The following is a 13,636-nucleotide window of genomic DNA, read 5'->3' as shown; positions in this document are numbered from 1 at the left end:
TAGCCTCTCACCTCCACAAATACAGCATGGTAGGTGTGCAGCAAACATACACACATACGCGCACACACACACACACAGATTTTTAAGTGGAAAAGCATAAGCCACAAAAAATTTAAAAATGCAAAAACCCTACAATGTCCAAACTTAGAAGGCACAATACTCTTCTAATACCCAAAATATATAAGGAATCATATTCAAAACAACTTGTATAAATATATATTTTTCCAAAAACATACACTTAATAAACAGAGATGCTAAGAGATAATCAAGTGAAGGATACCAGAAACAAGAGGCCACATTAAGATTCTATTACTAGGAGTGGTGGTGCACACCTGCAATGACAGCAGTAGGAAGGCTGATGCAGGAAAGCCATGGAGTTTGAGGCTAGCCTGGACTACATGGTGGGGCCTCATCTCAAAACAAAGAAGAGATGTCAACTAACCTATCTCCAGGGAACTACAAACCAAAATTACAATGAGATATATTCCACATCCACTATGACTACTACCTTAAAAGCAGCAAAGAAAACCCCCCAAAATAAGTATTAGTAAGAGTATGGAGAAACTAAAACTTCCACACAGTGCGGATAGGACTATAACCTGGAATAATTGTCCTGAAAAACTTTAGAATTAAATCCTCAAAAAGTTTATGGTACTGCCATATGACCTAGGAATGTTACTGCCAGATCACACTAAAGGGAATTTAACACAAACACACAAATGTTTCACAGTAGTGTTGACAGACAAAAAAAGCAACTGAAATGTCCAATGATACAGCATGGCAGGTGGGCAGCAAACATCACACACACACACACACACACACACACACACACACACACACACACACACACCACTTTTTAAGTGGAAAAGCATCTGCCACAGAAATTTAAAAAATTTAAAAACCTAGAATGTCCAAACATAGAAAGATGGATGAATATCCCCCCAAAAAATGTAGTATATCTACACAAAGTAAAAATTACTCCTTTATAAACAATACTGTTACTACAATAGCAAGGATGACTCTTCAAAGCATTATGGTAATTGACAGATACCTGAAAAAAAAATCATATGCTACATTAGTAACATGAAAAGACCAGAAGAAACGCAATAAATCCCTGGTTGTGGTAGAGGTAAAGAGGATGGGAATGAGTATAATTCAGACACAGAATTTCTTTGTGGAGACAGAAAATGTTCTAGAACTAGATAATGGTGATGGGCATATATCTGTCATAAATACACAGCACTGAACACTTTGAAACAATAAGCTGTAGGCAATATGAATTGTGTCTCAATTTAACATTTATAAAGTTCTCTCTTGCCAGGTGGTGGTGACACCATGCTTTTAAAGCCTCACTCAGGAGGCAGAGGCAGGCAGATACTTTTGAGTTTGAAGCCAGTCTAGTCTACAGAGTTCCTGAACAGCCAGAGCAACACAGAGAAAGCCTATCATGAAAAACAACAACAAAAACATTAACAAAAGAAAAAAAAAACTTAATTTAAAACTTGTAAAAATAACATTTGAGGCATACATATATACACATGCAGAAAAAGGGAGGGAGCATAAAGCCTCACAATCCCATTTTCATGCTACCTTAGGATTAGTTAAGGTAATATTTTAAATTGCTTAATACAATGAATAAAAGACGAATAAAAAACATTTCTGTAAACATACTGAAGTATATAAAAATTCTACCAATATTCTCTATATAAATATCCCTACCAATGATTTGTTGGTGTACAGTTAAATTCATAAATATTTTTACATATTAGATGTTTCAAAATACAGTATTTCTTAAGCACTCAAAGATAACTAATCCTATGACTAGCCAGCTCTTGTGTTCTCTCAAGTTATAGTCACATAAGGACCCATAATCAATACAAACATATACATTAAAATGCAGCAATTGACCATATCCTATGAAAACACCTGCAGAGCAAACCTACAATCTTTAGTGAGGAAAGTAACTAGTAAAATATGCCTAGCTTCTTCACCCACTACTTGAAAGAACTTCTTCACCCACTACTTGAAAGAACTATCCTTGAGAGATACTTGGCCCCTAGGGCTCTTTCAAGTAATAAGCTACTGCTACAGATTTTAGCACATTTCCAAGATTAAAATTTCCAGGTTTCAGAGAAAATTTCAACAATCTCCATCAATCCCTGACATATAATGAAGGTTCCAGATTTAGTAGTATTTTTACTTCTATCACTAGCTCTCCTAATCTTTACCTTGGATTTCATTCAGATTCCTTCCAAAACAATTACTCCATTTCTATCTGGTGAGTGTATTTCTCCTTTGTCATGTCCAAAAACAAAAAGACACATTCTAGGAGTAGTGCACAGAAAGGGCCCAATCATCTCAGATCTAGTTTTAGATACCTTTTTCATACTTAAAATTGTACTTCTACTTTCAAGAACAGCCTTCAAGATGTACATTTTCATACCTCCTTCCAATTGAATACCCATACCAAAAGTTCCCTCTTTACAATGTTTCTCCCTCATCACCAACCAACAACTAAACTAAACCAAATCTTTTAAGAGTTTTTGAGCAGTCCATGTCTTAGCAAAGTTACCACCAGATACAAGTAAGCTGTCATAAGAAAAACATTCTTAGACTACTGAAACAGGTTTCTACACTGTTTCCACAAATTCACATAAACCCCACAAGTATGTTTGCTCTGACTACAGTTTATGAAAATTATAAACTTTATAAATGGTGGTAAATGTGCTGTAGAGATAGCTCAGTAGTTAAGAGTGCTTACTTGGTGACCCATTTACATTACACTGTCAGCTTAGACACCACAAAAAAAAAAAAAAGTGTATGTGTGGGGGTGAGATATTAGGGAAAAAAAAAAAGTGCTTATTGCTCTTTCAGAGGTTCTGAGTTTAGTTCTTGGTTCCATGTCAGACAGCTCACAACTGCCTGTACCTGCAGCTTCAAGTGGATCCATGGATTCTGGCCTCTGTGAGCACAGCACTTGTGTTCAGACCCAGATACACATAACTAAAAAAAGAAATCTTTTTCTAAAATATTTTGTACATTGGGTTCCTCCTAAGGTACCCATACTCCTCCCTAATATCCTTCTCTGATGCATATATTTTAGTCTTAGTACATTTATATGCATAAAAACTGAGGATCCTAAAGAACATTTTTGTGAGTTTGCTCTACCAATATTTACTGTCATAAATTAAGACTCAGAAGTTTTAAATTTATTCATTTAGAAACAAAATCATTCATTGTATTAAAAGGTTTTATGAAAAGTATATTTAAAAGTTAGATGAGTAGCATTAGAACACTTTTCTAAGTCTTTACTACATAGTTTGACAATAGAGTTAAGCTCTTATTGTTTGCCAATGCATTCATTTGCAATAATCACACAGCACAAAACCTCTGGAAAAGTCTACTGTACAAGAATAGAGAAGGACAGTTGTAACTTAGGGTATGAATACTAAGTTTTGACCTCAAAAACTTGCCAATGGTTGTAGAAACACCCAGGAGTTCTTGCTTTAAACCCGAAGAACCATTGCCAACAAAGGATGCAACAGACCAGGTCTGTGGTATGAGAACAAATGAGCAACATACTCATGTAAAAGAAACTAGGAATGACACAGACCTTATTACACCTTTCACAAAATTAGCTCAAAATGATTACAGAACCAAATGACTTTGTATTTGGTGATTACTTTTTAGATACAACACTAAAGGACATAATCCAAGAGGAGATGATGACTAGACCAATGGTTCTCAGCCTTTCTAATGCTGAAAACCTTTAGTACAGTTCCTCTTGTGGTGATCAACCATAAAATTATTTTGGTTGCTATTCATAACTGTAATTTTGCAGAATATCTAATATGTGACCCCTGTCAAAAAGTCACTTGACCCGAGGGGTTGAGAACCACTTACTGGTCTAGACTATACTGATACTAAAATTTTCTGACACTGTCAAGAAAAAGAAAAAAAGAAAAAAAGAAAAAAAAAAACAGACTAGTCAGTGAGTATTTGCAAAAGGTATGAGACAAGTCAATTATCCAAAATATACACAAATAAAAACAAAAGCTCCCCCTCTTAAAATTCAGTAAGAAAACAAAGATTCTGACTTTCAGGAAGAGTCAAAGACTGTAACAAAAGAAACCTCACCAAAGACCTACAGATACTAACCAAGTGTATGAAGAACTATCATAAAGGCATGATATGTACAGTATGAACCCTATCACCCACTTACAAAGAGTGGTCCAATCCAGAATGAAGTAAAAACATCAAATGCATGAAAAGATGTGACTAGGAGTTCTCATTCATTACTGATAGGAATAAAAAGTGAGGAGGTGACTTAGTGAAAAATGGTTTAGCAGCTTCTCACAACACAAATTTACTGTAACACATACACAGAGAAATGCTGATAAGATGTTAAGACATAATTGGCAAAACTTGGGCAGAACCAAGATGTTCTTCAGTAGGTAGAATCGACAAATAATCCATGGCACATACAACACAATCTTATTCAGTGTTTAAAGGAAATGAGCTGTGTTGAGCCAGGGAAAGACAGGATCTTCTGACGTGTGTATTACTGGGTGAAAAAGCCCCAAGTGAAAAGGCTATCCATTGAATGCAAGATCCCAATCACACAGCTTTCTGAAACAAAGATAAGGAGGCAGTGAAAGATCAGAGTTCAACTGTTTAAAAAAAAAAAAAAAAACAAAAACAAAAAAAAAAAAAAAAAACCACAATGTATTTCAGGACAGTCAAATTAACCCCAATGACAATGTAACAGTGGATATATATAGTGCATGTATTTGTTCAAATCCATAGAATTACAAAACCAGGTGTGAACCCTAATGTGAACTGTTTGGTGGCAATTATGTATTAAAATAGGTTTATAAGTTATACAGTACCACGTTAGTTAACATTTTTGACAATAGAGACATGTAGGAATGCAACTATATGGGAAATCTCTGACCCTTCCTATGAACTAAATAGTTCTCTAAGAAATATTCATCTTGCTGGAACTTTAGCACACTTCAATGCTAGACTTGAGCTCAATGCCTAGTCTACCTCTTTCTGAATGTGACCTTGTAGAGAAACAAAACCTCTCACGTGAAGTTATTAAAAGAACTAGTCAATAAATGTAAGGTGTCCTGCATGCAATAAGACCAACAGAAACTATAACTAATGGTGGCACATGCCCATAGTCCTAGCATTTGTGAAAGAAGAGGCAAGAGGACCAGGAGTTTAAGGTTATCACCAGCTACACAATGAGTTTAAGATTAGTCTGTTCTACATGGGACCCTGTTTCAAAGAATAACATTAATAAATAAAACTAGGTATAAGCCCAAAAGCTATACACACCAGTTATTTACAAATATATGAGAAATCCTTAGCATTATGACAAAATCCATAAAAATCTAAAAACTAAATGTAATTCTTAATGCAAAAGTTTAGGCTCACCAATATAACTTTTTAAATGAATTCACTAGTCAAAATTAACAGGACAATTCTTCACGAAAAGAACAATATACACAATGAACATAGAAAATTCTAAAAGGTCATATTCAAAATTCCAATTCTCTAGAAAAATACATAAAGCACTTCAACTAGGAACACAATGAGACAGAACACAAAGTAACGGAAATGCCACTTTAGTCACCAAAGAACAGGAAGAGCAAATACTAAGCCTTTACTTTCAAAGTCTAGGGCTACCTCTTCAGGGTAGGACTCCAAACTCTTCCCAAGAAACCTTTATACTTTGTTTCTTACCAATCTGATTTTTTAAAAAAGCAGTAACATTAAACACTTTGAAACTAAAGAAAATAAACATGAAACTTTATATGAATTGTGGTAAACTTTCATTTTAATATTCTAAATAATGGTTAAAGTCAAAGTAAACACTTTTATTTAAACAAAAGCAAAACTTTGGGGCCTAATGGCACAGACCTATATGGTGATACACAGAAAGCTGAAGTAGGAGAATCACAAGTTCTGGGTCTGCTTGCATGATATGTGCAAAGCCCTAGATTCAATCCCTATTATTGTATATTAAATCAATTCTGATAACTAGAATTTTATTTTTGACAACTAGAATTTTTAGAGTATTTTAAAACATCGATGTATTTCATGCAAATACTTTGCAAGCAATCATGAAGGTGCATGTTTGTCATCAATCCCATGTCTCAAGAGGAAGAGGCAAGATCCTGAGTTCAAGGCCAACCTGGACTAGATTTCCTTCCAGGCCAACCTAAGCATGCAAAAAGCCTAAGAAAATAGCCAAGTCTGGTGAGGGGGACAGGCAAGGACGGGAGGGTTCAGGAACTGTAAGACGTGCACAACAAACTTGTTTCAAATTTAAATTTAAAAAAAAAAAATTATTAAAAAAAAAAAAAGAAAATAGCTAAGTCATTATGAAGTGTTTCATTTCTCACTTGCACCTCTAAACCGAAAGACACTGTAAAATTATCTACATAAGATATATAATAAACCTAAGAAACATGATTCTCTAATTACATTACTAAGCACTTCGTAAATATAATAACTTTTTAAAAATGATTTAGAATTAATCTGATAATTACAAATAAAACTGCTAAAAATGAATGCCAGCTCTCTCAAGAGTTCCAGGGCAGTGGTGACAAACACCTTTAGTCCCAGCACTTGGGAGGCAGAGGTAGGCGAATCTCTTGGAGTTCCAGGCCAGCCTGATCTACAAAGCAAATTCCTAGACAGCCAGGGATACACAGAGAAACTTTGTCTTGAAAAATTAAAACAGTTGGCCTTCTCTTTACATGGATTCCACAACAGCAGATGAAATAATTTGCTACAAAACAAACTGTGTCTGAACTACACATTTTTTAATCATTATTCTTTGAACAATACACTATACAACTGTTTACATAGCATTTACATAGCAGGTTTAAGTAATGTGAAGCCTTAAGATGTAGAGGAGGAAGTGTAGGTTGTATACAAACACTGCATTTTATACAAAGGACTTGAATAGCTGTAGATTGGGTGGGGAGATGGCTGTCTCTGAAAATTTAAGGGTTGTGCTCTTCTATCTTGATTACAAATGGCTATTAGAAGCCTGAAATTAAATGGAAATCATGTTTACTTGTCAAGTCCAAAGACCCTTCACACTATGAACATTAATAAACACTTTTATAGTTTTATACACTAAGATCTATAAGCCAAAATTTAAAAAAACTTAAATAAACATACAAATGTAATATGAATTGACTCATAATTTATGGACAATAATCACTTCCTAATATGGAAAGATATTGCCAAGGAAGCACACAAAAGCCACCTCCAAGTGCTAAAGGATTTATGGAGAAGGCAAATTACTAGGCAAATTTTTGTTAAATGCTACCATTTTATAAATAAAATTGTTTCCACTCAGTTCAAAGCAGATATTAGTAGCTAAGGACATTAAAAAGCCTAAGAGAACTAAGCTTTCAAAATTAAGAAAAATTCTTAAAGGGGCAAAAATTACTTGAAATGATGCATTTCTTTATTATATTTTATATAGCCTGAAGTTCATGGCGTTGACACCAAAAATTGGCTGTGGATGCCTTTTCAAAGCAGGTTGAAGTAGGAATGGAAGGTAGTAAACTAAACATTAGTGAGATTTTACTAAAATATTAGTGAGAAACAGTTTTACAATAAAGAGAAAATGATATCACTTTTTAAAAGAAGACACAGAGGCACCTTATTATTAATATAATAGTATTACAACATTGGCAAGTATATTCAAGCTCTAAAAATATTTAGAGAAAAAATACAAATGTACAGCTATCCTTAAAAGACTAACTAGTTCAAATCTATAGTAATGACTATTACAAAAGGTCACTAACTTAATAAAACCACAACCTTTGCTTCTAACCTCAAAATCCCCATCCTAGCAACACTTTAGAATCATTGCTGCAACTGAAGATGCAACCTTTATAATGTTTCAATGATGTATCTATTGTTATAATTTCTCATTTTGAGTTAAAGAAAAACACATAGCCCAAGTATCTTTTGCTCCCGCTACATCAAAAAAACAAAAACAAATGAAAAACCACAAACACAGCATTGAAACAAACAGTAGCATTTTGTATCACAGAACCAGGCATTGTGGCATAGGCCAGAAAGCCTGAGGCAGAAGGATGTTCTCAAGTTCAAGACCAGCTTGGACTACACAGCCAATTTTGAGACAAGCCTGGAACTGGAAGGAGGAAGAAATGATTCCATGGGTAGTCTTTCCAAAGGATGAAATAGAAAGGGCTACTCCATTTATTATATATTTTCAAAACCCATTTACGATTTATTCACATTATCCTAAAGAATGTTTATAGAAGCATCACCATTTAAATCCACTCTCTAAACAGGAAAGGAGAGTTAATCAGTAGCCTGTACCACAGCCAACCAAGACGAGTTTTATAAAACTTTTCCACAGCTAGGGAACAAATCACAATGAATAATGGGGTTTTCTGTGGCAATATCTTGTTCTAACAGCACTCAGTGAGCAATGTATCTTAGAAGAATTCACACGCTGTGTTTTTAGTTTTGCTTTTTACGTGCAAACCTCACATCCCAGCCAAAGTCCAAATGAGAAACAAGATTCCTTACAGCGAATTCCCTTTCAGGACAAGCTCACTCTTGCTTCACAGGGCAAAGCAACTTTCATGTATGATGAAAGTCAGTTCAGCTAATGTGTCTGGGAGTCATTTAAAAACAGAATTTACTATCGTTGACTATATCTAATTTTTTTCCCCTGAAACGTTCCACTGACCCGAGGATAGAATAATCCACTGAGCTTTGTACCCTGAGGCAAAGGAGCAACAAGAAAAAGGAGGTGGTTTTACAGGTGGCTCCCGGGTTAGAAAACAATTGGGAGGAGTTTGTTCTATTAACCGCCTCTAAGTGCTGGAGTAAAACTCTGTGGCTTAAGCAAGCAGTTTAGTCAAAATACAACCAGCATAAATGAAAACGTTCCTGAATCTGATTATTTGTACCTAAATTAATCCATTTCGAATCCCAACACTTCACACTCAAGCTTCCAAATTCAAACTGCCAATGTTAACAGTCCAGGAACCAATACCAAAACCATTTCCATATCCCCATATGAATTAAAAAGGGAAAAGATTGGACATCCCACACCACACCGAATCCCTTTGTTTCTACTCCCCACAAATGTAAAGGAATAAAAGCCGAGTACCTGGCATAATATTGAAGGAAGGCGACAAAAAGTCAAAGGAACTACAGAGGCAAAGACAAACCAAAAGGTAGATAGAAAAGTAGGGAAGGAAACCCAAAAGGAATGGGAGGAAAATCTAGGAAAAGATGTGGGAACCACATGTGCGAAGTTTGACAGGAATCTGGGCCCACCAAGCCGATTTAGTACGGAAACCGAAAAAAAGCTAACGGGGGAACAATGGGGCGATGAGTCCCGGAGCTAGCGGGGAGACACTGAGCCGAGGGCGGAGAGGAGGTATGGGACGGGTAGGAAGGAAGGGCAAAGGCTGCAATAGCTGGGGATAGAGTTTGGGTGAGGAACTGGGTGGGAGGCAAGTTGGTGGAGCGCGATGGGGCATGGTGGTGCCGGGAGGGTCTCGGGGGATCTCCGGGGGATAGGGGGGCGGCTTGTCACATTGCTTTCTCTTTTGAGAAGAGAGCCGAGGCCGTTGAAGGCAGGTGTGATGGAAGCAGAAAAAGAACACAGCTCGACGAGGCATAGGAGCCACGGTGCAGATAAGATGCAGGGAGGGAAAGGGCAGCTCAAGAGGGAGGGGGAAAAGATGGAGAGGGGGCAGAAGCGGGTGCGGGGGGGCTTCACTCACAGTCCAGGTGCTTTTTCTTGGGGCCCATGATCTCGTGGGTCGTGGCCTTGCATACTGTCTTGGATACCGCGGAGCCAGTGACACTGTGCTGGGCCGCGGTGATTCGGTCCGTCAGGCTCTGGCCGGACATCTCTGCGGCTCGTCCGCCACCCCTTCCGCTCGGCAGCCGGCGGGGCCTGGGACCCCCAAGCGCCCGAAGGTCCCCACCCCCCACCGCACCCCCTACCCCCACCGGCTCCGGGCCCGCCTGCCGGCCTGGGGCGGGGCTCAGGGCCGCGCGCCGCCACCCGCCCGGACAGCCCCGGCTCGTGTGCCCCCCGCGGGCTCCCACACCAAGTCGGGGCACTCCCGGGCCCCGCGCCTCAGCCTCAGCCCACCCCTTCCCTGGTCAGCTGAAGCCCGGTCGGGCAAGAGGGACAGGCGGCTGCAGGAAAATGGCGGCGCCAGGCTCCTCCTCGGAGCTTTCCGGGCTGCCCTGCGTCACGTGACTCGGGTTCCGCCCCCTGCTCCCTTCCTCCCGCCCCTTTTCCCTGCCCTTTCCTCTCCGGCGCGCCCCCCTCCCTCGCTCAGGCGAGGGAAGAGCGGGGCGGCGCCCGCGCGCTACGTGGTGGAACCCGCCCGGCGGGCGCAACAGGAGGCCCGCCCGCGGGGACAGCGCGGCCCGCCGCGTCACGTGATGCGCCCTGCCAACAGGTCGCCCGAGGCAGGGCCCGCGTGTCATAGGGGCGGAGTGGGGGGGGGGGACGAGGGGGAGGGGCGGCCCGCTGCGCCCCTCTTTCACTCCAAGGCGAGGACGTCCTAGTGTGTGAGGCTCAGGCCGTCGGCTTGACAAAGAGGTGAGGCGGCTGCCTGCGCGCAGCTTACCCCCACGAGATGGAGGTCTCTGGGCTCCGGGGCTTCTCCTCGCTCAATTTGGCGACGACCCGGTGCCCGGTGGCCTTCCTCCTGCCTTAAAGGAAAAGGTTCTCTTCAGAGCCTACAAGCAGGCCTCTGGGCCGTGGTACTATTCATATACACACACAAACACACACACACCCGGTTTGATTTTTGTTTCTAATGTCAGAAAGGTATTTTTGCACGCCTTCGTTTTCCTTGAGAGTTGTTGGACATGTCACCTAGTTTTGTTTATCTGGACTACTAAACTCGCCACGTTCCTGCCAGTCTAAATTTAGATATAAAGCAGCAGCCCAGTATTCATTTTCTACTGTGGCAAATACGACAGGAAATACATAGCTTCAGTGGAATTTGAAAAGGGAAGTAGTAGGATGATGTCAACAGTGATTAACTTGACCCTACAAGGCTGACAACTGGTGAGATTAAAGGTCCACACCATAGAAGGAAGTAAGTCTGGTCAGTAAATGGAGAAGTCCCATTCAGAGAGTCAGACATCAGTACCTGCGATCTCCCCTGGTTTAGTCTTTCTTCCCTTTGGCCTCTTTTCTCCTCTTGTGTGAGCCAGATTTCCATGGAAAGATATTGACACTGCTTGGTAGGCATTTCAGAACAGTACTACATCCTGGGACTCTGATCTATGAAATCCAGATGATCTATTAGCAAAGCCTCTTTAAAATGTTATTAGTGCTCTACATTTAACTCAGTGTTATGGATAATTCTTTTAAAATTCTCTGTGAATGTTAAGTTAGCATTATGGTTATATGTAATCTTGCTAGTTTCAAATGAAATGCTAGCGTATTCAAAATCTGTGTACACCATCTGCCAACCAAATCTAGAATACTGTGTGCTTAAATCTGTTGACTCTCAAAAGATGAAAAACTAATAGATGTTTAAAATTGTATATGTGATAGTGTGGTATCAGGAATTCCATTCCTTTTCTGACACACACACACACACACACACACACACACCATTATGGCTGGTTGAAATTCTGAGTTCTGAAGCACCAATGCTTTTGCCAAGAACTCACAGTTCTTAAGCCTGCAGGTTTCATTCTCGGCAAACCAGCTTGAAATTCCACAAAACTGTAAAAACTCCCTTTGGTGCATCTGCAGTCCATCTGTAGTTTGGTGTCCCATATTTATCAGGCAACAAAATGACCAGATTTTTTTTTATTTTGCATTTGCATATGGTGTGCATGCATGTATGCATGTTCACATGTTCACATGCACATGTGTAAATGCAAGTTTTAATCCATTATAATCCCTTTATTCTCAAACTATTCTAGTAATTTCTTAGCTAATTTCCCTATCATTGTTTAACCCTCCAAGTGACAGTTTCTGCACTTATAATGGGATATTTGTCTTTGCACTAAAATTGTCTAGAAATTCTGTGTAGATTGTGTCTCCAAAATGTGCCCAATCACCCCTATGGCCATACCACCAATAAATATGTTGGAACTTAATCCAGAACAGTGTTAAGAGGTGTGGCCTAATGGGAGGTACTTAGATTATAAATGGATTGATGTTAATTTTAAAAGGCCTTGAAGTTCTAGTTCCTCTTTGCCTTTCTCTTTGCCTTGTGCCCTAGAATAATCAAGCTCTTGATTTTAGACCTCCCAGCTTCCAGAACAATTAATGTATATTAAAAATTACCCAGTCTTGCTAGGCAGTGGTGGTACATGCCCTTAATCCCAGCATTTGGAAGACAAAGGCAGGTAGATCCCTGTGATTTTGGGGCCAGCCTTGTCTACAGAGCCAGTTCCAGGATAACAGGGCTATACAGAGAAACCCTGTCTCAAAAAACAAAACAAACAAATTCCCAGTTTTATTATTCTGCTATACCAACAAAAAGTAAAACAAACTCCACTGCCACTAGCCTAGAAGATAAAAATCAGGTCTCTGAGCCATGGAAACAAGACTCTGTATGATCTACCCCAGACCTAACTACTAATGAGCCTCATCTATTTCCATTCTCCTACACGTATACTGCCTACTACACTTAGGAATACCATTTTGCTTTACAGCCTAATGGGCAAGAATGTCCTTTTGCTACTGGTAGTATTCTGTATTTAGTTCCTTAATTCCTGTATTGCACTAATATGGGAACAGAAAAGAGAGACTTTGTGGTTTGATCTGGACTGTATTCTATAGGATCATGTGTTTTATTTGAATACCTGATCCTGGGACTGGAGAAGGGGCTCAGTGTTAAGGCCACTTTCTATTCTTGAAAAGAACCAGAGTTCAATTCCTAGCAGCCATGTTGGTTGAATCATAGCCATCTCAAACTCCATTTCCAGGGGATTCAGTGCCCTCTTCTTGCCTCTGTAGACACATGCATATACATATACACAGCGAGTTCACAGATGCCTATAAATAATTTTTAAATAATAAAAATTTAAAAATAAACACCTGGCCCTCAATTGGTAGCACTATTTTGGGAGTTTGTAGGGCCTAGCCAGTGGAAGTACGCCTTAAAAGGTAAGCCTTTGAGGGCTATATCCTGACCTACTACTTCTGGTGCTGTTATTTGTTTTCTGGTTGATCTTTCATGTTAGGAGCTCTGCCACATGCTCCTACTACCACAGTACTATCCCACAAAATTTCCCACCACTAATGGTTGGGCTGAAATTCCCTGAAACCAGGAACAACAATCATTTCTTGAGTTGCTTTGTTCAGGTATTTTGTCATAGTGATGAGAAAAATGACAAATACAAATCTTCAAGCCATTTAATAGCTTGTGTATTCAAACTTAACAGCTTAAAGATGGTTGGATGGATGAATGAATACACAACATATTTAGATAGACCGTCACTGCAAATGTTTTTTAAGATCTGCCCATTTTTTCACAAATATATCCATCTTATAGTTATTTATCTGAGGCATCATCCTTTCTCAGTACTTTGTTAATTTGCTCTTCCAAAAAGTATGTACTGAACA

The 13,636-nt window shown here is 39.3% G+C and overlaps 1 protein-coding gene across 12 annotated transcripts in view; it reads right to left on the bottom strand.

The window, feature by feature from the left end:
- Positions 1 to 10,302, bottom strand: part of Picalm (phosphatidylinositol binding clathrin assembly protein) — an 82,180-nt gene extending 71,878 nt beyond the window's left edge. For 3 of the 12 annotated variants that reach the window (XM_051192207.1, XM_051192209.1, XM_051192211.1), the window contains exon 1: positions 9,804 to 10,298. In XM_051192207.1, the coding sequence (XP_051048164.1) occupies positions 9,804 to 9,933 (130 nt within the window). In that variant the 5' untranslated portion in view covers positions 9,934 to 10,298. Of the gene's footprint in view, positions 1 to 9,803 lie in introns of all 12 variants that reach the window. The other 9 variants (XM_051192208.1, XM_051192201.1, XM_051192205.1 and 6 more) reach the window with 4 other exon arrangements.
- Positions 10,303 to 13,636: the final 3,334 nt, after the last annotated feature.

The sequence above is a fragment of the Phodopus roborovskii genome, unplaced genomic scaffold (genome assembly GCF_943737965.1).
Source record: "Phodopus roborovskii unplaced genomic scaffold, PHOROB, whole genome shotgun sequence".
In the NCBI taxonomy this organism is placed as follows: domain Eukaryota; kingdom Metazoa; phylum Chordata; class Mammalia; order Rodentia; family Cricetidae; genus Phodopus; species Phodopus roborovskii.
The sequence above is the reverse complement of the archived record's forward strand: the minus strand, read 5'-3'. Positions and strand labels throughout refer to the sequence as shown.